The 26,432-nt window shown below is 55.5% G+C and overlaps 3 protein-coding genes and 1 long non-coding RNA gene across 6 annotated transcripts; 2 read left to right on the top strand and 2 right to left on the bottom strand.

Annotated features, from left to right (window-relative positions):
- Nucleotides 1-576: 576 nt before the first annotated feature.
- AGAP2 (ArfGAP with GTPase domain, ankyrin repeat and PH domain 2) lies at nt 577-16,968 on the bottom strand. Of its 2 annotated transcripts, none has more exons than XM_026500151.4 (18): nt 16,700-16,968; nt 10,187-10,245; nt 9,513-9,600; nt 9,247-9,332; nt 8,954-9,101; nt 7,842-7,976; nt 7,403-7,512; nt 6,832-6,990; nt 6,585-6,671; nt 6,396-6,500; nt 5,778-5,940; nt 5,480-5,599; nt 4,643-4,771; nt 3,277-3,425; nt 3,076-3,166; nt 2,734-2,956; nt 2,357-2,612; nt 577-2,171 (listed from the first exon to the last, which is right to left on the bottom strand). In XM_026500151.4, exons 1-18 carry the CDS (start codon nt 16,857-16,859, stop codon nt 1,929-1,931), a joined length of 2,511 nt encoding a protein of 836 aa, XP_026355936.2. In that variant the 5' UTR covers nt 16,860-16,968; the 3' UTR covers nt 577-1,928. The 2 variants fall into 2 exon arrangements, with proteins under 2 accessions (XP_026355936.2, XP_026355935.2); XM_026500150.4 differs by lacking the exon at nt 16,700-16,968 and adding an exon at nt 11,918-13,151.
- Nucleotides 12,837-18,928, top strand: LOC125282618 (uncharacterized). The gene is made up of 4 exons (XR_007189697.2): nt 12,837-13,019; nt 16,277-17,012; nt 17,311-17,441; nt 18,628-18,928. It is a non-coding gene; the product is annotated as an uncharacterized LOC125282618 (long non-coding RNA).
- A 112-nt stretch (nt 18,929-19,040) lies between these two features.
- Nucleotides 19,041-22,032, top strand: TSPAN31 (tetraspanin 31). Of its 2 annotated transcripts, XM_026500149.4 has the most exons (6): nt 19,041-19,511; nt 20,007-20,174; nt 20,433-20,513; nt 20,839-20,970; nt 21,280-21,393; nt 21,485-22,032. In XM_026500149.4, exons 1-6 carry the CDS (start codon nt 19,449-19,451, stop codon nt 21,557-21,559), a joined length of 633 nt encoding a protein of 210 aa, XP_026355934.1. In that variant the 5' UTR covers nt 19,041-19,448; the 3' UTR covers nt 21,560-22,032. The 2 variants fall into 2 exon arrangements, with proteins under 2 accessions (XP_026355934.1, XP_057172176.1); XM_057316193.1 differs by having other exon boundaries at nt 19,296-19,511; nt 21,280-22,032.
- Nucleotides 22,033-22,228: 196 nt separating this feature from the next.
- On the bottom strand, nt 22,229-25,163 carry CDK4 (cyclin dependent kinase 4). The gene is made up of 8 exons (XM_026500148.4): nt 24,963-25,163; nt 24,275-24,511; nt 23,981-24,116; nt 23,696-23,863; nt 23,457-23,566; nt 23,157-23,207; nt 22,883-23,018; nt 22,229-22,618 (listed from the first exon to the last, which is right to left on the bottom strand). Exons 2-8 carry the CDS (start codon nt 24,490-24,492, stop codon nt 22,526-22,528), a joined length of 912 nt encoding a protein of 303 aa, XP_026355933.1. The 5' UTR covers nt 24,493-24,511; nt 24,963-25,163; the 3' UTR covers nt 22,229-22,525.
- Nucleotides 25,164-26,432: the final 1,269 nt, after the last annotated feature.

Below are 26,432 nucleotides of genomic sequence, written 5' to 3'. Positions count from 1 at the left end.
TTCTGTGGCTGTGAGATTTCCCACCTCTTCTCTCCAGGCCCCTGCTGTCATGAGCTCTACTTCCGACACCAGGCCCCCAGGGCTGCCCTCCAAGGCCAGTGTCGGAGTCCTCACCAGGTGCCTCTGAACAGATATTGTCCAGATGACCAATGAACAGATGCCACCAAGGTAACCTGCCCAAGGCCACCTAGCCATGAAGTGGAGGGCCCCGTGTCAAAATCAGTTCGGACTCCAAAGTTCCTGCTCTCAAGCAAAGCTACCCCAGCTTCTCACTTCTCCAAGCAGCCCCCTCCCCTGTCCTCTCCTCTCCTCTAAGTTCCATGCCCCAGCTCCTTCCCAGAAAAGGGGTCATGTTGGGAGTCATTGCCTTTTCAGCTCCCTGGATCCCCACTGTTGCTTCGACCTGCCTGGTTCCTTTCACTACAGGGTGAAATATCTGGCCTACCACGGGGTTGCCCTGCCACCAGCCCCAGCAGGGGCACCCTCTGCTGGCCATCTCCCACCTCCAGTTCCCCACCTTGACCAAGTCCATTCCCTGACCCGCCTCTTCAAGAACAAACCAGCAGCTCACCCCCTAGACAAAATCACTTCCTCTTTAATTGCTGTTGAAGAAGATTCACACCATCTGCCTCAGAGGAGATGAGGGCATTTCCTTCTGCCCCCATCCCTCTCCCCTCCCCAATTACCTGGTCCTTTGCAAAATATTTTAGCTGAGAAAAAAAAAAAAAAAAAAGACCGGAAACCACTGACACAGACGGTCCAAGGGCTGGATTGATTGAAGGAGGCAGGGCTGGGCCAGGTAAATCCACCCCCACCACCCCTTCCTGGGGATGGGGAAGGAGGCCTGGAAACCCTCCCAGCCACCTCACATCCTCTTAGCCCAGGCTGGGGGGGATCATGGGGTTAAAGGGACGGGTCTGGAGCTGCTCCAGTGGGAGGGAGGGGCTGGACAGGAAGAATAGTGGGGGAGGGGTCCCATTGCAGGGGTGCCCCCTACCCCAGATCACCACGGGCGCTGCACAGTCACAGGTACGCAGTCACGGTCACAGACACTCACAACCCGAGAGCACCCCCACCCCACCCCACCCTCTGCCCACCCTTGGCTTCCCCTACCCTGAAACGCCCTCCCCGCCCCCGCCCCCTTGTTGGGGAACAAAGCAATAAATTACAAGGTCCCTCCCTAGTCCCCTTAGCCCGCTCTGCTCCATCTCTTCTCCCTCCCAAGATAGTAGTGAGGAGGGACCCAGGCTCTTGGCTCCCCCGGCCCTTTAGCTTCCATCCATGGGTGGGTGTTGGGGGACGTCCTGATTTCCACTCCTCATGGTCCCTTTCACGGAAAGGGTTGGGGACCCCCCTACCCCCTTGGGCAGCAGGGGTCCTGCCCCTCGCTGCCCTTCCCCCTTCACTGGGCAGTGAGATTAGCATGGAAGGGGTGGGGGCCCCGGTATTGGCCCCAAGTCCCAGGGCTAGCTCTCCCACTTACTAACCCCTCCCTCTGGCGTGGCGTCGCCCCAGGAGCCAGCCTGGGTATGTGCTCCCGCCTTGGGATTGTCAAGCACAAGCAGGACTGGGTCTTCCCCCCTCCACCCCTAGGGGGCGCGAGCGGGCAAATCCAAGCTCCCAGGAGCAGGTACCGCGACAGGGGGTCCGCTTCCGCAGACACCCAGCGGGTAGACCCAGAGCAATCCGAGTGTGGAAACGGTGGAGAGGGGGCGTGTTGAGCTGGGGTCTCCATGCCTCGTTGGGGAGAGGGAGGTGAGTTTGTGTCTTCTGGGAGGCGTGGGGGCTGTGCCCTCGTGGGGGAAAGAAGTGCTCCCGTGGGGCGGGGTGCGGATTGGAGAGGTGAGTGGGTGCATCTGTCCAGCGGTCCACCCGATGTGGTCGTGCCCGGCCCGTGTGGGAGTGGGGGTGTCTCTCCCGTTGGGCAACTATACCAGCGCGACGGGGGCGTCGGCGCGGCCCATGCTGGCGGCGCTGCTCCGGCGGCGGGGGCTGGGCGTGGCGGTGATGCTGGGGGTGGTGGCTGCGCTGGGGGTGGTGACGGTGCTGCCGCCCTCACCCGGGCAGCCGTGCTGGAGAAGGATGTCGGCGCACAGCTGGCTTCCAGCCTGGCGGGCGTAGAACAGCGCCGTGTGGCCCTGTGCGTCGCGGGCGGCCACGTCGGCGCCGTACTAGAAGGACAGAGACGGCCGCGTCACCAAGCGTCCCCGGAGGGCCGCCGACACCCGCACGCCGTCTCCCCAGAATTTCCAGGCCGGCCGCCAGGGTCTTTTTGGGGATATCAGGCTCCCCCGCGCCTGGCTGTTTCCCAGCTGGAGCCCTCCAAGACCCCTTTCCCCATACCCTACTCACGTACCCACAACAGCAGCTGCGTGATGACAACGTGGGCAAGCTCGGCTGCCAGGTGAAGGGGGGAGCGAAGCTGCGGGTCCTCTACGCTGGTGTCGAGCGGCCCGTGTCGCGCATGGGCCAGAAGCAGGAGAACGGCGGCCACGTCCTGGGCCTGCACCGCGGCCCACAGCTGGCGGCCCAGCGGTTCCTCCGGAGTGCCCAGCGGCGCCAGGAACAGCAGCTGCTCGTACTTGGCGCGAATCCATGATTCACGCTCCTCCCTACAAGACCAAGGATGAACAGGAAGGGCTCTAGGGGCCCTCACCCAGGACCTCTGTCCTTTACTCAGGGAAGCCTCTCGGGAGCCGCACACCCTAAGCGCCCCCCTTCCGTCACACGTACCGCGAAGAGTCCCGCGTGGGTTTGGTACGGCCCCGTGTGTCGCTCTCCCACACGCGGTTGGCCATGTCGTTGCCAATGGCCGTCAGCACCAGGGTCAGCTCCCGAGGCCAGTCGTCCAAGTCCAGCGAGCGAACGCGGGACAGGTGTGTGCCCAGGTTCCGGTGAATGCCAGAACACTCGATGCAGATGAGTGCGCCCAGGTTCAAACTGGCCCACGTGGGGTCTGGGGAGGGAGTGCAGAGGTCGGCTCCGGCCGCGCAGGCAGCATGGGCACCCTGGCATTCGCCAACGCCCGCGAACCACTCTCCCTCCCAGACCCCTCCGCTGCCCCCTTGCGCTCACTGGGGGCCCCGCAGTCCACGCAGATAGAGTTCCCCTTGGCGTTCCGGATCGCCTGGATGGCCACCGCTTCACTTTGGCTGTCTGTGCGCAGCTGCAGAAAGGGTTGGGGTTTGTATTGACTCTCCATGGTATTGAGCCCTTCTCCAAACTCTTAAGACACTCACCTCTGCTCGCCCCCAACCCTCACCCCTGACCCATTACCTTGACCTTGCTGCTCTCACAGCATTGCAGACTGGCTAGGATCTGACTTTCGATGGCCTGGACCCAGGCATCCCGCTCCTCAAAACTGGCTGCCTCAAAGTGCCACGTCTGACCAGTGCTGGACACGATCAGGAATTCGAAGTTTTCCTCTGGGTGGGGGGATGGGATGGGGTCATGAGGGATGGAGTTCAAAGAGGGGCTGCCTTCCCCAAACCCTTCCCCCCTGATGACCATCCCAAGCCCCTGGGAGTGGGGCAGAGGGGTTGGGGAAGCAGAAGGTGGGGGAGAGCAGGAAGCCCGAGCACATGCAGGGAAAGGCAGGGGCACCCCCACCCCTCTGCACCCCAGCTGAGCGCCCCTCCCAGCTCCCCGCTTGTTACCTGCTTTATAAATATTTCTTAAACTACCAAAGGATTTTAGTTTCCACATTTTGCGCTTGGCTGGTTTCCCGAAGCGAAGGAGATAGAGATAGAATGGAGAGCAGAACAGAGAAAGAGACCAAGAAAGGAGAAAAAGAGAGGCAGATGGAGAGATGGAGAGAAACAGTGACAGAGTGCCAGAGACAAAGCAGGACAGACAGATGGGGAGAGAAAGCAGAACTAAAGTCAGTGGCCCCGGAGCAGAGTAGAGCGGAAGCCAAGAGCCATGAGAGTAGGCAGATCTGGAACCTGGGTCTGAGCACCCAGCAGAGAGCAGGGCGTGGGGACCAGTTATCATGACCAATGAGGAGCCAGGTCTCTGGGAAGGGAAGGGATGGTCAGGATCCAAGTGAACACAGGGAAAGGGGACAGAAACTGAGTCACGGGCCTGGAACAAGGGGATCGCGTGTTCGGAGGAGTCTCAGGGGCTTGGGGAGGTCACTGAGGGCAGGAACAGGGACCACTGCGGTCAAGGCCTGTTGGGGAGCTTGGTGATCATGAGAAGCTACCGGGAACAGGGGCCGGGTGGTCACAGAATCTGGGAGCTGAGGAGTCAATGGGCGACACTGAAGTCAGGTGCTGAGTCACTGGGGGCCACAGGGAGTTCTGGGTGCTGGGCCTGGGATGATAAATGGGGTTGAGGACAAGAACAGAAACTAGAGGGTTATTAAGAGAGGAAGCAGGAGCTACAGACTAATGGGAGTCATTGGGTACAGAAGTGGCAGGACTGGGAACTACTGGGGTAAAAGGCATTGTCTGGGGAGTGGGAGGAAGGACAGGAGCTGAGGGGTCTCCATCCATTTTTCACTAAATTATGTGCAAAGTGATAATAATAGTCAAGCACTCAGCTCAGGCACTTTTCCTCCTCCTGCAGGAGCTAGGCCAGGGATTTGGAGTTGGGGGGTGAGGGTCCATGGTGGGAGGAGAACTGCCCACCGGGGCCTCACCTTCAGCCTGCCCAGCCGAGCCTTCAGTCTTGGAGGGTGTTGTCAATTTTTTCCTCCTCTGCTTCTTCACCATGGGAGAAGGAGGGGGTTCCCGACTCAGGAGGCTCAGGTCTCCAGATGGGGTACAGTCTTAGGGAGGGGGACACAGCTGCCTCAGTGGCCCCCCTCCACAGATTTCCTGATTTCTCCATAGCCTGTTTCCTCCCCTGAACTAGCTTTGGTCCCCCTCCTCTCCAGGAGGTCCCCTTGATCATTCCTGGGGAGGTGGGCAGACGAGTGGTTTAAAGTCAAACCTGCACTCAAATCCTGGCTCTGCCACTTACTGCCCTTGAGACCTTGGGCAAGTCACTTAGTCTTCTGACCCTCAGTTTCTTCATCCCTAGAATGGGGATAATGATCTTGACTGGCGAGGTTGCTGTGAGGATTGCTGTTACAATTCACTTGTGTATGTATATACACACACACTCAGACACTCCAAAGACCGATGGCTGACTATCTGCTAGGCAGTGTTCGCAGTTTGTTTAAGCCTCAAAGCAACCTCTGAGGTAGAATCTATTATCTCCACTTTACAGATGAGGAAACTGAGGCACAGAGAGGTCATGTAACTTGCCCAGTGGCAAGCCAGGGTTTAAGTTCAGGTGATTTAGCTCTAGAACCCACTCGTGTGAACCATTATGATAACCGTAGTGTGGCTGAGCTTGGTGCCTGGCACCCAGGAGACCCTCAGCGTGGCCACTCATGCACTGATTCCAGCTTCCAAGCTTCTACCCCAAGCCCCTCCCCCCTCAATCCCATTCACATCCGGAAAATAGTGGCCAGAGGGTGGTCCTCACTGACCGGTGCTGAGGGCTCGGGCCAAATTCCGGTCTGGCTTCAGCAGGTTCTTGGATGTCTGGTCTGGTGGTGGCTGCAGGGAACTGGGGCTGGGGTTTGGGCTTGGGGTGGGAGTGGTGGCTTCTGTTGGAAGAGGAACAAGATAAAGCTTCAGTGAGCCCCTCTGGGGACCCACTCCTGATGTAGACCCTCTTTATCACCCACCTTCCTGCTTATCCAGTTCCAGCCCCCCCCCCCACTACCCTTCCTCATCCCGCAGCTCTGGCCCCTTTTCTGCCTCTCTGTCATGAGCCCCACTCACCAGGACCTTCACCCATCTGCACAGTGCTCATGTCCTTGACCAACCCATTGATGCTGGCCGAGGGGCCAAAAGCAGAGATGGCTCTTGGGGGCCTCTTGCCAGGGACTTTGACTGTTGTTCGTAGCAAGTCCATCTCTTTGCCGTGGGTACTGTGGATGTAATCCTGGAAGGGCACAGGGTTGAGAGTGTAGGAAGCCTGTGGTCCTTGGTGGTGCTGGGAAGCAGCCAATAGTATGGGCTAGAGGGGAGAGGGAACTCTGGGGGCTGGAGAGGGAACTCTGGGGGCTGACTGTGTTGGGATGAGCTTCTAGGGGATGGGCTCACCAGATCTGGCCCAGTACTATCTCCTCCAGAAAGCATTCCCTGAATGGCAGACCAGGTGAAGGTCCTTCCTCCATCCTCTCCCACTAGACTGCAAGTTCCTGGGGGGATGTCTTTACTTTCCTCTCTCCAGCATGGGTATGTGGTGGGTGCCTAACACATGTTTGCCGAACCTAGGAGAACGGGACTAGGGCTTCGCGGAAATGACGTTCATGTTTGTCAGAGGCAGGTAGACTGGTACAGGTGGAAGTTTGTCCAAGGCCAGCCAGTGTGGCCCCGCCAATCTCTGCCACTCACATTAATGCTGGGGTGGTAGAGAAGGAAGCCATTACTGGACAGGGTCACGTATTTCTTCTTCCATTCTTTGTTCAAGGAGTTGCCACTTCGCTTCAGTAGGAAGCTCTGGAGGATGGAAAGAGACATGTGGGAGAAAAGCCAGTCAAGCCCAGGAACCCCCAGCCTGCCCCCAGCCTCTGGACCACCCACCTGTTTGATGGGGATGGCTCGCCCACTCCCCGTTGTCTCTCCCCGACTGTCCAAACTCCGCTTCTCAGAATCACTGCCCCGACGATTCTGGAATGGTTATTGGCATCAGTTAAGAATGAACAGAGAGATACACTGATGGAAGGACAAGGAAGGCAATGAAAAGGGGCCCAACAGCGGGGTCTAGGGACCAGGGAAGATGGGCAGGTAACAGAGAACCAGAGGATGGGGGAGTCATTATGTCCAATACCGCGAAAAGGCTGGTCCTACGCTTGGCTGCCCGATGCAGGGACCCCGGGGTGCTCAATCCAGCCACCGCAGCTGCCTCAGCTCGGAGCTCCCGGTGACCAACATTGGGTGAGGATGGGAGGGAAGAAGAGTAGTCGCTAGTGTGGCCCCCATTGCTAGCCTGGGGATGGACAAAGGAGTCAGCAACAGTTGAGACCCCCCCACCCCACCAAGCTACAGTGACATTTAGTTACGAGGAATTCCAGACATTCCTTGATCTCATCGCCATTTGTTTGCATTATCGCTCATAATAAAACTCCTCACTGTCATATGCTTTCCATTTTGCAAGTATTAGGCCATACATTTTTCCTGAAACCTTCGGAGGTTTAGGTGACTTGCTCGAGGACATTCCGAACAGCGTTTCAAACCTGGTTGAATTCCAGCCCAACAAGCTCTCTAAAAAATGGTGTCACTGCCATTTCCATTTGCGCCCCCCACCCCAACCTCCTTGGTACTCTGTACCTGTTCTTGGATCACCAGCCCCTCCTCTGCATCCTACCAGCCCTTCTGTGGACCCTGAAACCCCAACTCACCTGCCCAGCTACAGGAGTGGAAGCAGCCGAGTGGCTCGGGGAGCTGGGCAGGGACTTACAGGCAGCCAGAAGCTGTTGCTGTTTTCTTAAGGTCACCACCTTCTGGGCCACTGAAGGAAGGGGGAGAGGAGGGACACATGAACAGGGCAGATACCCAAGACCACCCTTTGTTGCCCAATTTTAAGAAATCCCCGGGAGATAAAATAGGCCCCAACTTCCTTGTCACTGTGGCCTTCGTGCCACCTGTAGTCCTGGCAGCTCATCCTGCCCAGAAAGACCACGTGGTTGTTAAGCAAACCTTCTCTGACCTCCCTGATGCCTCCTCCCTCCCACGCAGGCTAAGTTGCTGTCACTCACACAGAGACGCCTGGACGCCCTAAAAACATGGCAGGCCCCTAGCTCCCTGCTCCCCACGTGTGAGGAGAGTCACCGTACTCACCCTCCTGGAAGACGCGGTCCACATTGAGCCCGTAGGTCGCACACGTCTCATAGTAGCTACAGCGCTTCATATCCGCGCACAGAGCCCTGGCACGAGCATCGCCCACCACTCGAGGGGAGGAAGCACTAATCCTGTCTGAAGGGACGGGAAAGGGGCAGGGCTGGATGAGGGCGCCGCTTCCCCACTCTTCCTACTTTCTCTTCCCTCTGGCTCCAGTCCCGGCTTGGACACACTAAAGACAGGCTATGAGAGAATCTCCCCTTCTTCTCTGAAGGCTGGGCCCAAGCGCGCAAGCCCAGCTGCAGGGTGCGTAGGCGGGGTGAGCTCTGTGTGTGCGCGACCTCAGAGAACACTCGAGAGGCGAGTGGAACTTCTTGACAAGGTCTGAAATGGCTGAGACTTTCAAATCCCGTCACCCTGCCCTGCAAATCCAATGGACCCTGAGCTGAGTGGGAATCACCTCGGAAAAGGTTGAATGTCCACGGGGAACAGGTGGACTGTTCACTCCGCAGCAAGGAGTCAGGAGGCAAGTGGCTCCCGCAGGGTGGGCATCCCGACAGAAAGTCGTGCCAGCTCAATACAGGTGGGTACTGGAAAAGCTTTTCCTGGGCCTGGTGGTATCTGAAGAGCCTCTGAATCACTTCTTTGAGAACTCAAAATTTTCTGCCCTCTGTATTTTCTCCATCATTTCGTTTGTGTGTTTTCTTTTTTAGATACGTTCCTTTGAAAGGTGTCAGCCTGACCCAGCTGTAGCAAGGGGAAGATAGAAGGTTTTCCATCCACCCTAGAGCCTGAGATTTTTCTGTGTTGGCCATGGCAATGACAGGAAATGGCAGTGCGAGAACACAAGGTAGGTGACATCTCAGAGGACCGGAGACTGCTCCTATAGTTGTCCCTTCCTTCCTGGAGGGTCCTCATTTCTCTGCTCAGACCCTGGGAAGCTTTTTTGGTTTAATGATTCCCCTATTTGAAGACCAGTCTCCTTCCAGAGGGTTCCTGCAATCCAGGTGGCCATTTCCACACCTCACCAAGCTCTCACCTGCGTTGGGCAATACCTCAGCAGCCATCTCAAGGACTCCCCCGAAAGCAGTGCTTCCTTAGGCCCTCCTTACCTTGTGTCCCCACCAGGGCCAGTGCCAGGCCTCCTCGTCCTTCCCCCCTAAGGGAACTCAGCTGCCCATGGAGACGGCTCACGGCCTGGAAACTGTTTTCGTCCTCCAGGCTGAAGACCAAGATGACAGCATCTGCCCAGCCTGAGAACTTGCGGGGGGTGAGGGAGCAAAAGGGGGGTCAGACAAGTCTACTCCTCTGGACACTATGCCCAGGGAGGTCTGGGAAACTAGAGTTTTCTCCCTTGGCCAGTGCTGACCCCAGCCAGCCTGCCCACCCCAACATCACCCCTCACCTTGGCATCAGGTGCCCCAGCTTCCTCTCGGATCAACACCAGATGAGTCTGTCCATCCACCAACATCTCTTTCTTGTGCTGGTCACCTGTCCAGAAGGGGTGGAAGTGGTAGTAGGTCAGAGGTCACAAGTCACCAAGTTTGCCCACGCTCCCTGTACTTTGGCTATTGTGGCTTCATCCTTTCTTTTGGTCTCCATAGCTGCCTAGTCATTGATCCTTGATTCCTGACCCAAAACATGAGCTTACTATGGCTCCTGAGAACTCACTTTCTGTCTTCTCCAGCACTTGGTAGGAACCGGTCAAGAATCGGTGGATGAGCGATGACTTCCCACTCCTGGCGTCACCTAGCACACCCTGAGAACAAGGTTGTGGAGCAGAGATTGTGAGATGTAAGAGGAGGCCAAATGTTTGGGTCTGAACATTCCCGAGAGCTCAAAGAGACTGGCAGTGTGAAATCATCCAAGCAGGATCCTGCAGGGACTGGATGATGGTCGGTCAGGAGAGAGCATTCGGGAAGATCAGGTGAGTGGAGTAAGAAATGATCCCAAGCTCAAAGTGCACCACAGGCTGAAGATTCTCAGCAACCATGTGTGTGGGGGGGAGGGGGGGTGGTGGTGATGTCACAGTCCTAGACACTGGTTGGAAAGTTTTACCCAATTCTAGGCAATAGAACATGAAGAGCTAAAGGGGAGATGCCAGAAATGAGGAGAAGCCTGGATAAGGACCATGAACAAACAGAAAAAAAGAAGCTAGAGAAGAAAAAATTGTAAGGCTCTACCAAGCTTCAGGAAGGTTCTGTGAAGGTAGACTCTTGGGAGTACTAGCAAACTATCCCCCATTCCCACAGAGAGCGGGAAGGGAGGCGGTGAAGGGGAGAGAGTTGAGAGTGCAGTGGGTGGGAGGTCAGCCTTCATACAGACTCGGCGACCAGGTTACCTACCAGGCGCAGTTCAGGAATGGAGCGGCTCAAAGTCCATTCCTGGCTATTGACCACAGCCTCTGTAAGAGGAAAGGAGCCATAAGAAAGACTGCTCCAGGCCCAGGAGCACCCCCACCCCTCAGCCACCCCTCCTCCTTTTGCAGTTTCCCTTAACCCCCAGGACTCTGCCTGGGTTGGAGAACTGTGCGCAAAGCCTAGGTTCGAGAGTGGTCCCCAGTCCTCCTATCCTAGCCGCTCTCCCCACAGCTGTTGCTGCCGCTCAGTGGTTGCTTAGCAACGGAACCAGCTAGACAAAAATACTTCAGTTGGCATCTCCCTTAAAGCACATCCCCAAACGTAAGTCTGCCCCAGACCAGGGACCAAGGTTCTGACAGTGGCGGGTTTTTCCCTCTGGAAGAACAGGAGAGGGTCTCCTTCCTACCGGTCTGACTTGGATTCCAGGGGAGATCCTGGGCGGAGGGGCTGGGACATGGGAGGGAATGGGTCTTCCTCAATCTCCACTTCACAAGAAAGAAACTGAGGTGAGGGATATCCCTCCCCTTTTTCAAGGTCAAAGCACGGTGGCCCTGACCGCTTCCCCCAGCCCATGCAATGGAGCTTGGACTTGCCTATGCTTCCCTCTTCCATACCTTCCCCACAAGCACCCTCTGAAACAAGTGTGGGGAAGGGCTCATTCCTTGGCCGAGAGAAGCCACTGGCCTGGGGGCGGGGGGTAGGTTGCTCCTTCCGCCCGCCGGGTCCAGCCCCCGCGCCTGACACTGGCCGGACGTTCCCGGGGCGCCGCAGCTGCGGCGGGAACTCTGGGATCCGGAGCCATCTGCTCCCACCCGCTCCAGAGCCAAACCCCGGGGGCCGCCCCCGCTCGGAACCCGCCTCCCCTCCGGGGAGTGTGAGCCGCACCAAGAGTCCCTAGCCTCTTTCTTCCGGAAAAAAGAAAGACACTCCCCCTCCCCCCGAAAAAAACAGTACCTTCTCGGTACCCCCTCCCAAGTCTCCGGGGGTAAGAATTGCCTTTGCAGCGGTTCCGTCCCCCCTGAGTCACTCCTGGGCAGCCCCCTGGGGGTTTCAACGCTGCTGTGGGGCCAGGGTGGGCAGTGGGGAAGTGAAGCCTCCTATCCGCCCCCTCTCACTTCACATTCAAGTATTCATCACGTTCCAGCCCCCACGCACTCCCGTACAGCCCAATCCACCCTCACTGCACGGAAAGAAACAAGAGTCCCTCCCTGCTGCCTCACTAGCCTGGTCTCAGCCCAGGGAAGACCTATCCCTGGTGAGGAGCTGCCTGCAAGGTCACTCTCATGCCACCTGACCCAAGTGCTCAGGAGAAACTGAGGCTTCCTCATCCCCTTCACCTTTAATATAATCTGGGCAAGGCAAAGCTCTGTTCCCCTGCTCCCAGAGTCCAGCTGAGGCTAGAAGTGGGGTCTGGGGCTTCTCTGGGGATAATTTCCTACAGTCACTCTGACCAAGGGCATTATTTTCCCAGAAAGCTCTGAAGCTTTCTGAGTCCCTCTGAAATCAAGTAATCTCTCATTTGGCACAATGTAGCTACCCACCCTCTTTCAGGACCTCTTAGTCTTTGCCCCTGTCCTTGGCAGGGGAGCGAATTTGGTTCATTCACCCACCCAAGAGAGAAGCTTCCCTAGTTCAGTCCTGCACACCTCTCCTCCACCCCAAGCTGAACATTCCAGTACCCTCCCCTCCCTGTTCTCAGGCCCTGGTCCTACTCACTAGGGGAGGCGCGGAGCTCTGCGCCCAGCAGCTCCCTGGACCCGCTGCCAGAAGACAGGCCCGGGGGTCCAGGAGGGGGCCCGGAGCCAGGAGGCCCCCCTGTGCTCTTGGTGAAGATGCCGCTGATAAACTTGAGCATCTTGCGATCTCGAGTGGATGCTCGGCCCCCCTCCCGGCCCCGTTTCAGCCCTGGAGCTGGAGGCTCCAGAGTGATTGGAGGTGCAGGCCCAGTGGGCTGCGCGGAGGCGGCGGTGACAGTAGCGGCTGGAGCCGGGGTTGCTGGGAGGGTTAGCGGAGGAGGAGAGCCAGCAGGCGGTCCCGGGTGCAAGTCACTGTTGTCCAAGGTCTTACTCTTGCCTTTCCGAGGGGACAGCTTCCCTCGGGCTCCCGACCCAGCCCCGACCCCACCAGAGGTCGCGGCTGCCGCTCCTCCTCCCCCGGCAGCGGCGGCAGAAGCTCCAGTCCCGGCGCTGCTCTTTGACCCCTTGACCCTGGGCTTGCCTTCGCTTTCGGGCCATGACAGGCGGCTACCAGCGCCCTTGCCCCCGCCGGCTTTGGCGCCACTCGTGGTTACGGTCTTGCAAGGCTTGGGAGCCGGCGGAGGAGGCGCCACCTTGAGCCTCCGACTGCCGGTGCCGGGGTGCGGGGAGGACGAGCCTGGGACGCCGCCGCCCGCCCGGCCTTCAGGTTCCGGGCCCCCCCAGCTCGGGCTGCTGAGCAAGGGGCGCCGGGAGGTGGGGGCGCCCCCGGGCTTGGGGTCAGGGCTCAGCCCCCCGGAGAGCGGGGGCCCCGGAGGGGCGGCCCAAAGGGAGAGGCGGCGGCCGGGAGCGGGGGAGACCGGGCGGGCCGGACTGGCCGGAGCCGGGGACAGGGTGGGGGGCTCGGCGCCCCCGGCGCCCGCGCTGCTCGTGCTGATCCACAGCGCATCCTGCCGGTGGAAGAGACGCTCGTGCCGCTTCTTGCCCGGCTCCTCCGCGCCTCGGGGGCTGCCAGGATCCCCGGTCTCCGCACCTCTGGTCCCGGGGGCGCCGGCTGCGGCCGCAGACGGAGAAGGCGGCGGCGGAGGCACCGACTCGAGCTTGACCAGGGTCAGCGAGATGAGGTAGGTCGTTGTCCGGCGCTGAAGCGCGCCCGCGCCCCGGCTCATGGGGCCCCGAGACCCCCGAGCTGGGGAGGGGAGGGGACTCCCCCGGACTGCCTCAGGGGGGCCCGGCCATGGGGCCGCCCTGCTCGCTGCCCCCAGCCCCCGGACCCCGTTGAGCCCCCAGCCCGGCTCCGCTGTCGCCGCCGCCTCCGCCGCCTCCGCTTGCGCCCCCCTCCCATCACACGGGGCGCCCCCTCCCCATGCTCCCCGCCCTGCGCCCCCACCCCGTTGGAGCCCCGGGACCTTGGTGCTGCTCCAGGGAGGCGCGCCGGACCTTGCGCCCCGGCCTGGGTGGGGGCGCCGAGATGGGCGGAGGAGGGCGGGGAGGACAGTTGTGGGGGCAAATAGGGGAGAGGGAGGAAAAGAGGGCAGAAAAGAGGGACCCGAGGCTGGGGGAGAGGAAGAACCGGTGCGGGGGAGGGAGGGGCGGGGAATGGGGACTCAGGGGGACAGGGGCCGTGGATGGGGGTCGGAGAAGGGATCTGTAGGAAGGTGGGAAGCTAATGGGCTGGTCGTGCGGGGGATTCGCAGGGGCGCGGGGAGGATGCTGGGGATGGAGATACAGGCGCCGGCGGGGGAGGAAGGAGGGAAGACTTAGGGGGTGGAAACCCACGGGTCTGGGGTCTGGGAAGGAAGGGGCGTGAGATCCGGGCGAAGGGTCCAGGGGGCTCGCCGGGGCTCGGCTCGGTCCGGATGCGCGCTGTGTCCGGGCGCTTCCCTCACATTGAGGAGGAGGCGGCCCCCCGCCCCCCCCCACCCTATCTCCCCCCCACCTTCTCTCCACCAGCTCGGTAGTCTGAGAAGGCGGTGCAAAATCCAGGACTGGATTTCCCTCCCAAATCCTGGGCTGGATTTCCTAGAACTTGGACTCACCTACTCCAACAATTTAGCCCCCTCCCCTAGCACACCACGGTTAGGGAGCGCGACTGTTGGGTGTGGCATTTAGGGAGAAGGGTAAAAATCAGTACACAGGTGGACAGTCCGTAGGGAAAACGGAGCGAATTTAGGGATCGCTGCCAATTCTGGGGAAGTTGAAGTGGGGAAATGGGGAGTCCTGAAATCCCATTCCCAGGACCCCTTGTCTCTCCCAGGTAATTGCACGAATTCTTTTTCCCATCACCCAGCCGCCCTGCCCACCCCACCCCACCCCCACACACAATATATTGATGGGGCCATGACTTGAGCCCAACTGTCCCAAAGTGAACTTGGAAAGTGCTCCCTGGGGATGGGGACAAACATGGAACTTAGCAGGGTAGAAAGGAGGGGGGTGCCTTAGGAGGGGAGAGATCCGAGGGCTCCAGGAGCCCAGGCCAAAAAGTGAGTCAAAGGCTTCAGCTTGAGGTGGAAGGAAGGAATATGTCTACAGATTGACACCCCCCATACCAAAATGCATCCAGTCTCCATAGCAACCGTAGCTCCAAGAGTGCCTCAGAATCAGCGGGGATAAGCAGAGAGGAGAATCGGTGTATATGGTGGGTGGGGGGACCTGCCAGGGGATTGGGGGTTAACGGAGGCACCATCCTCGAATCTGGTTACCCACATGTGGGGTATTTAGTACCCCTGAATTTACAAGGACCCCTTCAGTTGAGGTGGGAGCCGGCCTCTTTTGGGTTCCCATTCGGTCTCCTGAGGTTTCCAGGGTGGAGCTCTTTTAGAAGGTTAAAGAGGAGATAGAATGGAAAACGTCTGTCTGCTCTGTGTCCACCACCCTTCTAGGGACCCTGGAGTTCAAGACTCACTGTCTTCTACCCTGGGGGGAAGGTTGAAGGGGTTAGGCCAATGGGGAACGGAGGCTGGGACCTGTCAGGGATGCGCCAGAGTGGTGGGAGGCCTTCACGCAGGCTTGGAGACCCCTCCCCGGACTCAGGGAGTCTCAGCATTCCCCTAATCCGGCGTCCCACCCTCCTGACGCAGCTGACTATAATAAGTGCTGTCGTGGGCGGCTCTTGGAGGCAGGAGCCAGCAGCGTGCTTGGCCTGGTAGGGGGTGAGGGGGGGTGGTACCAGGATGGTGGATGCCCTTTGTTTTCCTGAGACCTGTACCCAATCCCTCTAGGGTCCTGTCCTGAGGTCAGCAGTCCCCTCTCTACCGCACCCCAGGATGACACCATTCGCAGGACAGGGGACCTTTCAGTAGCCCAATTTTCTGAGAGGGTGAAGGAGATTTGCTAATTCTGCCTTAATTTTCCTTCCTTCCTACAGTGGCCTCAGTTTTCCTTTATATTCAGTGGGAACAGAATCCTGGCTCTTAGAGAAGGAGTGGAACAAATCACTTATGAAGAGTGGAGTCTTCTGGGAGATTTCAGCCTCCACTCCTCCTCACTCCCTCCTCCAGAGCTAAGCAGAGCTGCTCCATCAGGACTAAACCTTTTTCCTCCCTCTTTTTTTTTTCTACAGGGGTGGGGCTTGGTGTTCCTCCCTAGGAGGCCCTTTGGGGCCACTCCCCCTAGGTCTGCCTCTCCACCCACTGAGGCTGTAGGAAAGGTGACAGCCATTGTTCTTGGCAAAGGGTGGAGACAGGAGGTGAGAGGGGCACTAGCCTTAGAAAGGCAATGGGAAGGGATCAGACTATCCCCTTAGGAACCCGAATCAAATGTTCCTTCCCCAAGTTATGGTCTGGTGGCCTCTACCGTCAGAGAGGTCTGGCAGGAGGGGTCCCTGATGGAAAGAATGGTCTCTTGAACCCCCACCCCAACCCAGGTGGGCAGCTAAGACTGGAATGGCTGGGAGACCAGGCTAGGATGAAAGATGTACTTCTCCCAGACACCTTTCAAGAACAACATAGCTGGCTTTTGTTAGCTCCTTGCCACCTTCAAGGTAAACGAGAGGAGAGTAGGCTGGAGATGACTTTCAGGTCCACTCGTGGTGGGGCCCTGTGGACAGAGAGAAGCTGTTCCTGCCAGGGCCCCGCCAGGGGACTGAAGGTGGGCTGGGCAGAGGATGTGGCGGATGGTGTTGCCATGGCGGCACTTCCTCCCTGTGTTGTCATCACTTGCTCTAATGCCACTAAGGAGGGAGAGCGGAAGGTGTGTGTGTTGAGGGTGGGGGGAAGGACAGGAACAGGAGCATGGGGAAGAGAGGGGACCGAAAAGAGTCCTGGGGACTTCTTTACACTTTGGCTATTCAAAGCATACAGTATGTGTGGTAGTGTGTGCCTGGGAGCCTGAGAGTCTCTGCATGGTGTATTTCAGAGTGTGTGTGTGTTTCTCTCTACAGCTGGAGAACAAGAGGTCACTAATCCTTTGTGGGTCCTGGGAATGAACACGCGGTCCAGTCCCAGAACCTCCTGCCCCACACTGCTTCCTGCCCTGGACTCCCCAGGCAGGGTCCACGTCTACTATGGGTCCGTCACGGCCTCTCTTCCCCATGCTCACCCACTTCTCCATTGCCAAGAAGGTCAGCTCAGCAGTGACTTGTATTTTGATCCCCTGGGAGAAGGAGCAGAGTTGGGGAAAGAGGAAGAACGCCACCTCCCATATCTTTTTTCCATCCTGTCCAAATGAATTCTTCTCCCGAGTCCCAGCTCCATCTAGAGGACTAGGAAGTGGCTGATTGGGAGGTGATGTATGACACAGCAAGCCCTTCTATGCCCTTGCTGGTCCCCGATACACCCAAGCTGGGAGCTAACCCTTCTCTTACCTCGCACACTGTCCAGTGAGGCCTGGATGCTGTCCCGAAGTTCAGGATTGCCCACCCTCTCTGTCAGCTTCCTGAGGCGGCTTAGAGACTGCTTGGCCACCTCGTGTCGTCTGACTTCTGCTCTCACTGCAGCGACAGCCAACTGCCTCTGGGCATGCATGTTGCCCAGACCTGTCTTGCCAGGCTAACAGCAACCTCTGGCCTTGAAGCCCATGGCCCCGTAGTCCCCAAACACCAGAAGGCCCCTTCTGCTGTGCCCCAGAACTCCCCGCTCCTGCCCGCCCTTCCGTCTGTCGGCCTCACTTCCTGACTGGTGAGTTTCAAACCCACAGCCTGGGACAGCACTACCTGCTGCACCTCCCACCCCCTCTAGCGTTGGCCCATGAGCTCTGCCAGCCAGCCCCTGCTATGATTCCTCAGCCAGGTGGATGGAGAGACTGTAACAAGCATCCTAGGGCCTCCTGTGGGAGGTGGCTAATTAAGATGGGTGTTGGTGCTAGGAAACTGTGCCAAGCCAGGCCCCAGGTGCAATCCCAAACACTTGGTGACCTACAGATTTATGCTCAAACTCTGACAGGAATGTATACACACTTGGTCTCTCACCCCAACAGCCCTGCATTCCAGCTCGCAATGGTACTCGCCGCCCACTCTGTACCCACCACATCCAAAGAGCTCGTATACCTACGTCTTGCTCCATCACCCTTCCTCAGTCAGCTGCTCCGCTGTAACCACCTCCTGCCAGGTAGTTATGGGAGAACAGGTTATGGAGGAGAACAGCGACTTGAACCAGACAAAACCACCATGCTCTCTCAATTAATTTCATAATAATTGTCTATAACAATAGTTTACGACACACTTTCAAATAGATGGTCTTTATAACAGGCCTGAGAGGCACAGGAAAGGAAGCCAAAGCTCAGAGAGGCCAGTAAGAGGTGAAACAAATCTATGGGTCTAGGTCTTTTTTTTTTTTTTTTTTAAGATTTTTAAGAAAGTAATCTCTACACCCACTGTCAGGCTCCAACTCACCACCCTGAGATCAAGTGTTGCACGCTCCCCTGACTGAGCCAGCCAGGCACCCCTGTGAGCCAGCCAGGCACCCCTGTGAGTTTAGGTCTTCTGATTTCAACTCTGATACTCTTTTTCACTGTACCGCCCAGTCCAGATGACTGTCAGCCAGTTCCCCTTACCCCTAATACCACTGTCTTGCCCTTGATTTAGTACCTGAAAGAGAAGAGGGGGATGAGGAATTAAAGGACAGCATGAAGATGCAGGGGTGTGTGGGGGTGGGAAGTGGCTAATTTGATCTAATCACTTTGTTTCAGGGCTCAAACCTTTGTGGCCCTGCCAAATGTCTCTTCTCCTACATATATTCTTGATATTAATTTCTGAAGGATAGGGGATTATAACTATGTGACTATTTGTATAGCTGGAGATAAGGGAATTGGGGGCTGGGATTACCCACTGGAACTTATAAAATAGCCTGACAAAAAAACTAACACTGAATGTTGACTATGTGCCAGGTACTGTCCTAAGCATTCTGCATATCTGAACTCATTCAATTCTCACAACAACCCAAGAAGCAGGTGTATTGTTATTTATCTCTACTTACAGACGAGGAAACAGCCACAGAGAGCCAAAGGTTAGGCAGCAAGTAAGCGGCAAAACTGGAACCCATGCAATCTGACTGGCAGTTAGACTGTACTGCTTCTCCAGTACGACTGTTTCTCTTGGGGATAAGAGGAATTATGCCTTTTCCCATCTTCATGAAAAACATTTATTCAATAATAAGCATATCGATCAACCTTTACGCCCATCCCCAGAGTGAAAATGTGGAGACTTCTCCTTCCCTTCATATTTATTCATATTCCAGACCCCTCCCTTTGGCTTTTTAATTAATTAATTAATTTATTTATTTATTTATTTGCAAGCCCTGGATCAGGCACGCGCTCTGAAGATACGGAGCACACGCATGTCTGTGCTTGTGGCTTTGTCATCTACGGGAATGCCCTTGCTCGAGGCAGCTGTTTTCTCACACTGAATTTCTAGCATGTGCACACCCAGTTAGGAGAGGATATAGAAGAGGGTATGTATACTAGTGGACACACCTGCAAATGCGTAACGATTTGTTGTATATTTGTGTGCCCAACCCAGGGCCTCCGTGGCCGGGCTAAAGCGCTCGATGTTTTGCTCCTCTGGGTGTTCCCGAGTGTGATGCAATAACAACAAACAATGGCGTCATCATGAGATCACTGCAGGACGAGGGGAAAGGGGCGGGGAAGGGCGCGCCCTCGAGGGGAGGAGCCCTTTCACTCTCCCCTAGAAACCGCACCTTCTCCGTCCTCCACTGGATAGCTCTTGAGCCTCCTCCCTCGGATTAGCTCTCTTCCAGCTGCGACCACAGAAAGCTCCGCTTTCAATCCGGGGTTTTGAAGTTTGGGCTCTGGTCCCTATGAGAATCTATGGAAGCCCTACCCCCAGTTTTAAGTTTCAGCCAATAAAGAACCTAAAGGAGGGGCCGGCAGGCGGGTCAGTGACGCAATGCAGACTGATTGGCATTCAGGCCACCGACGTCCTGGATTAGCCCCGAGTTTCGCCAATCCAGAGGCAGGGGTGGGACAGTGCAGGCGCAGAGGATTGGGTTTGGCTGGGCTCGATTTAAAGAGACAGAAGCTGTCGGGGTCCAAGAAGACGGTCCCCAAGACCCTCCCCCCAAGTCCTTGGGACCACTTGGGTCCCCAAAGCTGGGGAGATGGTTTGCGGTGGCTTTGCCTGCTCCAAGAATGCGCTGTGCGCTCTCAACGTGGTCTACATGGTGAGGTTTTGGAAATGGGGGAAGCTTCAGGGCGGAAAGAGGAGTGGGGAGAATCTCTAGGGGACTTCCGGTGGGAAGAGGGGTGTACTGGGGGTTCCGGGAAGATTCCCGAGAACTTCCGGCGAAGAGGGAATTCCAGGGGACTTCCGTGGGAAGAGGGGAGACTTCCGGCGACCAGAGGGTTTGTCTGGGGGTGGGGGAGATGAACTGAGGGCTGTGAGCATAAAGGCCCATCCCGCCCTCCTGTGACTTTGTTTCTCCCAAAATAGAAGCGATGGATGAAGCTAAAGTTTCTTTTTATATTCATAGACTCTACTACCCCTGCTGCCCCCACTCCCCTCCCAGCCATTCTGACCTCTGGTGGGCGCACACACCTCCTCCTTCTCCTTCGTGCACACAGTGCACTCAGCTTTTTTTGTCCCAGACCCCGTGTGGCTTTTGGCTGTGCTGCACACTAGAGTTCTTTTGAGATGTAACCTGCTCTGTTCCCTGTAGCTGGTCGGCTTGTTGCTCATTGGAGTGGCTGCTTGGGGTAAGGGTCTGGGTCTGGTGTCCAGCATCCACATCATCGGAGGAGTCATTGCTGTGGGAGTCTTCCTTCTTCTCATCGCCGTGGCTGGCCTGGTGGGTGCTGTCAACCACCACCAAGTACTGCTGTTCTTTGTATCCTTAAGTGATGGGGGTAGTGGGGCTCTTGGAGAGGGCTGAATTGGCTAGGAATGTTCAAGAGAAGGGGTATTTGAGGGATCTTGGGGACATGTCTCCTGGCCCTGCCCTATACCGTACTTCATGAAACAAGAGCTGATGATTTTGTTTTCAGCCAACATGGCCATGTAAGTTCTATGAGCAGATGACACAGATGGTTATTGTAGGTGCGACATAAAGGAATCTAGCACTTTTCCCCGTAACTCTTCCTCTCAGTACATGATCATCCTTGGTTTGGTCTTCATCTTCCAGTTTGGAATCTCTTGCTCATGTCTGGCCATTAACCGAAGTAAACAGGTAAGTGCATGCCCTCTCAAGTACTTGCTTTTTTCCCCTCTACCCTCTAATTCCCTCCCCTCAGTCTGGACCTCTTAATAGGCCCGCTGCTTCCAGACTCTTCAGTCATTTGCTTCCTCTGGGAAGTCTGGGTAATTTTCCATGAGTATTTTCCAGAAGAACCTGAGGTGGATTTTTATTGTTTTCAGTATAATACACCTTTGTTTCTGAGGGGATGACTGACTTTGCTGCAATAGGGAAATTGAGGCACCTGAACTAAGATCAGGATGTAAGCATTCTGAAGGTTAGCAGCATCCAGTAATTTCCCTCTGCCTATGTTCTCTAGACAGATGTCATCAATGCTTCTTGGTGGGTCATGAGCAACAAGACCCGGGACGAACTGGAAAGAAGTTTTGATTGTTGTGGCTTGTTCAACCTTACAACCCTGTACCAACAGGATTATGCTTTCTGCACTGCAGTGAGTTGATGTAGAGGTGGGGTGGGACGGCAGGAAAGCTGGTCAAGGACAATGCCCAAATTGGCAGATTTAAGAGTTTGAATGTGACTGTCTCTCTCTAGCAGCTCTCTTGCACTGGGGCCATGTGCTGGTAGGGGGAGGGAGGTATGGATACGAAGGTTAGAGAATTAGTCAAGTGAGATTTCAATCTGTAGGATACTGAGCAGAAACTAATAAATAATTTCTGGGGCCCTTCACCACAGGTGTTAGGATAGAGCAGCTTAGCAACTCTGCACCCTCTAAATACACACGTACATGTTTTATCCTCAGATCTGTAAGAGCCGGAGCTCCACATGCCAGATGTGTGGAGAAAAGTTTCTGAAGCATTCAGACGAAGCCCTGAAAATCCTGGGGGGTGTTGGACTCTTCTTTAGCTTTACAGAGGTAACATTCTTCAGTTCTCTCATACGTACCCTTTCTCTTAGCTCCAGAGATTCAGAACTGCTGATAATCTCTTTCCCTTTGCTTTTTACAGATTCTTGGTGTTTGGCTAGCAATGAGATTTCGGAATCAGAAGGATCCTCGAGCTAACCCCAGTGCCTTTCTATAAGGCTCTAGATCCTTCTGACTTCTCGCCTGCTCTCTATTCTCCCTAAGCTTTTCTTCCTCCCTTAGGGAACACCTAGGGTCTGTAGCCCTTTTTGTTTGAGAAAAAGGAAAGGCCCTTTGCCACATCCCCCAAAGTGACTGAACAGCCAGGCTGTATGCCTTGACGTGTTTAGTGGGGGCAAGGTCATCAGGAATAAAGAACAACTTCCTCCCTCTCTCCCTAAGTGGATATGGGAACCTCCTGGGAGTGCATGAAATGGTATGGGGGTTGGAGTCATTCCTGGCTCTGTTTCCCCACTTTTCCCTTCCACACGCCAGACCTCAGCACATCCTGGCCTGGATCCAAAGGTAAATCAGGGATGGAACCAGGGGGAAAAACCGCCAAGAACTCTTTCTTATAATAAGCAGGACCCAGTTTGGGGAAGTTCAATGAATATAAAAATAAAAACCATTTAAACTCCAAATTCAAAGAAACAACTTAAGTGCCTTTTCTTCTCTTGCCAGTTGAGGGGCTCTGCTTGCCTACATAGGCCCTGTGACCTAGGGAGAATCTTTTAAGATTCTATAGGAAAGTTCCATCTTCCAAATGGTTTTTCCAAATCCCCAAATGGCAAAGCCCATCAGAAGAAGAAACATTTAAAAGAAAAAAGGAAAAAAAAAAAAGACCATATTTCTTTGTTTTGTTTTTCCTGTATAAAAAAGATCCCAGTATCAAGATAGGAAAGGGAAGAACAGGGACATCGCCTTGGTGTATGAAAATAAGGGGGCAGAAGGAGGATAAGCCTCAAAAGGAGGGGGAGGAGGGGAATGTCATTAAGGCAGTAAAAAGTGGGAGGAGTTGTTTCCACAGCCTTAGCGATGAAGGCTGAAATGGCCTTACTCAACTGGGGGACTCTCCAGTTAAGTGTTCAAAAGAAGGGAAATGACAGCTTCTCTTCTGTTGGTACTGTTGCAGCCACTCCACTGCTCACTCTGGGTTACCTTCTGCCTTTTGTAGATAAGAGTGCTGCAGGGCTCGGAAGGCAGAGATTCGCTTGTGTGGGTTAAAAGTCAGCATCTCCTGAGAAGGGGAGGCAAAGATCAAAAGACCGTGAAGACAAAAAAAAAAAAAGAAAAGAAAAAGACTTGTTCATCCCCAACAATACCCAAGACGGGCTATTTTCTATATCCCTCTTTGTGGTGGGCTTATTCAAAGTAATAAAAACCAGCCCATCCACCACCCAAGTCTTAGTAACCAGGACAACCTGGGTCCTTTTATACTGCTTTCATTCCCACGCCAACCTCGCCCCGGGCCCAAACCCAACCCCAAGCCCATGCCCAGTACCAGCAGCAGTTGTGCTCCAGACTCCTCCAACTCAGGTACCACTGACTGCACTGGGCGGGGCCCTCTGGGGGAAAAGGCTCCTCGAGGCAGAGACACATCTCGGGGCCAGTCATCCTCTGGGGGCAGCCCGATCAGGCTGTGGGGAACAGGAGAGCTCTGGTCAAGAGGGTCCTTCTTCAGCCCCCATCTCCAGGGGCAGAGCCAACTGCCATCCAGGGCTCAGAAGAAAGAAGACTCAGAATGCAAAGTTCCTTTCCCCATGCTGGTCACTTACTCAAAGATTTTGCCTAACTGGTCAGCTTCAGAGTTTCCACAGAAGAGGGGCCTAAGGTGAGAAAAACACAGATAAAGTCTTTTTCAAAGATACAGTACTGGAATAATTACTGTTACTGGCTCAGAGGATATAGAGAATAGAGGAATGTGAAGTTCCTAATTCCAGGACATTGCAGAGTTTTTGGTTAGGAACAAAAACGGTCAGTAATACTTAAGTGAAAGAATGGCCAAAGAATGGATGTAATTTATGACTACGAGATTTGGGAAACTCAAGAGAGATCAGGATACTTGGGTCCCATACTTTCGACGAAACATCTCTGCGAAGATACAGCCAACACTCCACATGTCCACGGGTGTTGCGTATGTAGACTGCAGAAGAACTTCTGGAGCACGGTACCAGAGTGTAACAACCTAAGGGGAATAAGCAGATGAAGACCCTATGGGTTACCATGAACCACAACCACTCGACTAAAGTCACAAAGCGCGTGACTTCTCAACTGCTGTGGTCAACCACTCTCCTACCCCCATCTTTCTACTGACCACAGGTGTAAGTGCCATCTGGTAGCTGTAGATTCTGGCCAGGCCAAAGTCAGCTAGCTTGACTGTCCCACCACTGGTCACGAGAATGTTCTCTGGCTTCAGGTCTCGGTGAACGATGCAGTTGGCATGAAGGAAATCGAGGCCTCTTAGAAACTGGCGCATCAGATCCTGGTTTGGAAGGGGGAGGATCAGAGGAACTGGAAAGTAGGCACCATCCCTGAAATCACAACAGGCTCTACTACAAAGGTCTCAAGGTACTTCTCCGTGTCTACCCGCCCTACTCACCTTGATGGTCTCCACTGGCAAGCCTGGTGGGGGTGCCTTGTCCAGATATGTCCTCAGGTCTTGGTCCACGTGCTCAAACACCAGAGTCACTTTGGTCTCCCGGTCAGTTCGGGCGGTGGCACAGACATCCATCAGCCTGGCCAGAACAAATGGTCACTCACTGATCAATCCCTTTGGACCCAACACGGCCTCCCCTATTTCCTCAGGATCCCCACTTCTCTCCTGACCACCACTCCCCACCTATACGTTGTCTTTTCCCCTTTATGACCCACTCCTAACCCTCCACCTTCTCACCGGACGACGTTGGGATGCTCAAAAGCCTCCAGCCGCCGCAGTAAGGCCACCTCACGAACTGTGCTGATGGGAAGGCCCCCTCCAGCACCTCCTCCATTAGGGACTCTTACGCTCTTGAGGGCCACGAAGTGGCCGCTGTGAGGATCGCGGGCCTTGTATACCGTTCCATAGGCACCAACACCAATCTCAGCCACTGGCTCATATCGAGGAGTAGCCATTCTCAGATCAGAGGAGACCCTACAATCACAAAGACGCCTGCCACCGAAAATCCCTTCCAGAGTTCTGATGGTATGAGCCTGCAGCAATAAAGTGACTCCCAAAAAAGACATCACAAAGACACCACCACCACCATCCCGCCCCTTCCCCAATCTTCCATGAGGTTGGCCCCTCAGGTAACACAATGACTCTGACCCCAACCCCTCCAGCCACGTGAAGCCCTAAAATAAAAAATTCCTTTTCCTTTGGGACGGACCATCGCGCCCCACACAAGGTTCTATCTCACAAGACACACCCCCTGCATCGAAGACCCGACATCCAGTCCCTAAAATTACACCTCCATATGATCACAAAGGAACAAATTACACCCTGCCCCACTTCCCGCCCTCGAGCGACCCTTCCATAACTTGCCCGCGTAGGCAGCCGTGGAAGGCGAAAACGGTCCCCATTCCTGGGAAGGGACTATGCTTACCTTACTCCGTGCCGGGAGCTGCGGGGGCGGCCCGTTATCGGGGCCCCGGAGCCAGACCTTGCGGCGCCATACACTCGAGCTCTGTCCGGAGCAGCTGGACGCTACGGGCCCGACCATAGACACAGGCCGCAAGCTAGAGCGGCCCCCTTACCCCCACCCTCACCATGTGACCAGCTGCCAAAGAGGCGCGCGGAAACTGGCGGGGCGGGGCGAAAGCCGGACGTTCGGGGCACGTGACGAGCCACTCATGCGCAGAGGGGTAGCCGGGAGAGGCTTTGACTGGGAAGGGGGCGGGGAGGGGAAAGGGGCGGAGGCGGAGATGGCGGCCACGTGATCTGTTGCTATCACACGTGACCGCTTGACTTAGCTCTGAGAAGCAGAGGTGTGGTTACGCGGCGGGGCACGTGACTGACTGCAAGACCCTGGCGGAGGGGGGGTGGGGGTGGGGGAGACGAGAGAGGGTGGAGTCCAATGCGGTGCCATGGCAACCTGGGCCACCCAGATCCCAACTCAGGGCTGCAGGCCGAGCCTGAGCGCTTCTCCAGTCTCGCTACACACTACACGTCTCTCACTCTCTATATGGTGGTCTGGGATCGGGAGGATGGGACGGGATGGGGGCTGTCGCCTTCCTGCTTCACCGCCATGGGAAAACATATTCTCATTTGTGTCTTTGTTTCATTCATTCACTCATTCAACACATTTCTACTGAGTGCTTGCTTCCTGTGTGCATGCGGGGTTTTTTGGGTGTCTCAGTCACTAGCCCTTTAAAGTAGTGGTGAGGCTGTCTGTAAAGATGTAGTCAACAGTGTGGTTGTATAAAACAGTAGACAATACCCATTTGAGGGCAAAACTAGGATTAAAGGATTGATGGAGGGTAGATTAATACAGTAATCCAACAGGAAGAGTGTCAGGGTAACGTCCTCCCCTCTTCTAACTTCCACCCCTTCCTGGTAGTATTAAAATAGTGCTTTCTGGCAGAGAAGTTATCAATGAGAAAGAGACAGGAATACTTAACCTTTAAGGTTCTTTCCAACACTGAGATGCTATGATATATGTGTGTCTGTATATGAGTATGTATGTGTGTATACTTTACACATTATATATAGATGGATAAATACAGGAATGAGCATGTGCAGGGAAGTTACCTCCACCACCGCCACCGCCACCACCTCGGACCACGGCATTGCACGAAAATGATTTGTGCTCTTCCACAAACCCTGTGACTCCTTGTTTGGGGTCATTCTGCCCCCCTCTTTTCTCCAGTGCAAACTTTCTTAGCCCTTGCTCCTGCCCAGAACACAGACTTTTCTAAATAGCCTCTGCTCACAGACACTTAGGTAGACAACAGACAGGTTTCTCTGACTTTCCTTGTCTTACTGGTTACTGGGTCCAACTATTATTATTATTATTATCTCCTAACCCTTTAGGGGAATGGGAATAAGGAGGAAAGGGATCATTATCTCATTTGTG

This window comes from Ursus arctos, unplaced genomic scaffold (assembly GCF_023065955.2).
Source record: "Ursus arctos isolate Adak ecotype North America unplaced genomic scaffold, UrsArc2.0 scaffold_21, whole genome shotgun sequence".
NCBI lineage: Eukaryota > Metazoa > Chordata > Mammalia > Carnivora > Ursidae > Ursus > Ursus arctos.
The sequence above is the reverse complement of the archived record's forward strand: the minus strand, read 5'-3'. Positions and strand labels throughout refer to the sequence as shown.

Excerpts from the sequence above, each read along its gene's own strand:
- TSPAN31 (XM_057316193.1), top strand. The coding sequence starts at position 19,449 with ATGGTTTGCGGTGGCTTTGCCTGCTCCAAGAATGCGCTGTGCGCTCTC. Across the intron at positions 20,175-20,432 it reads ACCAAGTACTGCTGTTCTTT|TACATGATCATCCTTGGTTT; the intron begins GTATCCTTAAGT and ends TCTTCCTCTCAG. Across the intron at positions 20,971-21,279 it reads ATTATGCTTTCTGCACTGCA|ATCTGTAAGAGCCGGAGCTC; the intron begins GTGAGTTGATGT and ends TTTTATCCTCAG.
- AGAP2 (XM_026500150.4), bottom strand. The coding sequence starts at position 13,064 with ATGAGCCGGGGCGCGGGCGCGCTTCAGCGCCGGACAACGACCTACCTC. Across the intron at positions 10,246-11,917 it reads AGAGCTCCGCGCCTCCCCTA|AGGCTGTGGTCAATAGCCAG; the intron begins GTGAGTAGGACC and ends TTCCTCTTACAG. Across the intron at positions 6,672-6,831 it reads GTAGGACCAGCCTTTTCGCG|AATCGTCGGGGCAGTGATTC; the intron begins GTATTGGACATA and ends TAACCATTCCAG.
- CDK4 (XM_026500148.4), bottom strand. The coding sequence starts at position 24,492 with ATGGCTACTCCTCGATATGAGCCAGTGGCTGAGATTGGTGTTGGTGCC. Across the intron at positions 23,208-23,456 it reads GCAGAGATGTTTCGTCGAAA|GCCCCTCTTCTGTGGAAACT; the intron begins GTATGGGACCCA and ends TTCTCACCTTAG. Across the intron at positions 23,019-23,156 it reads CAGTTAGGCAAAATCTTTGA|CCTGATCGGGCTGCCCCCAG; the intron begins GTAAGTGACCAG and ends TGTTCCCCACAG.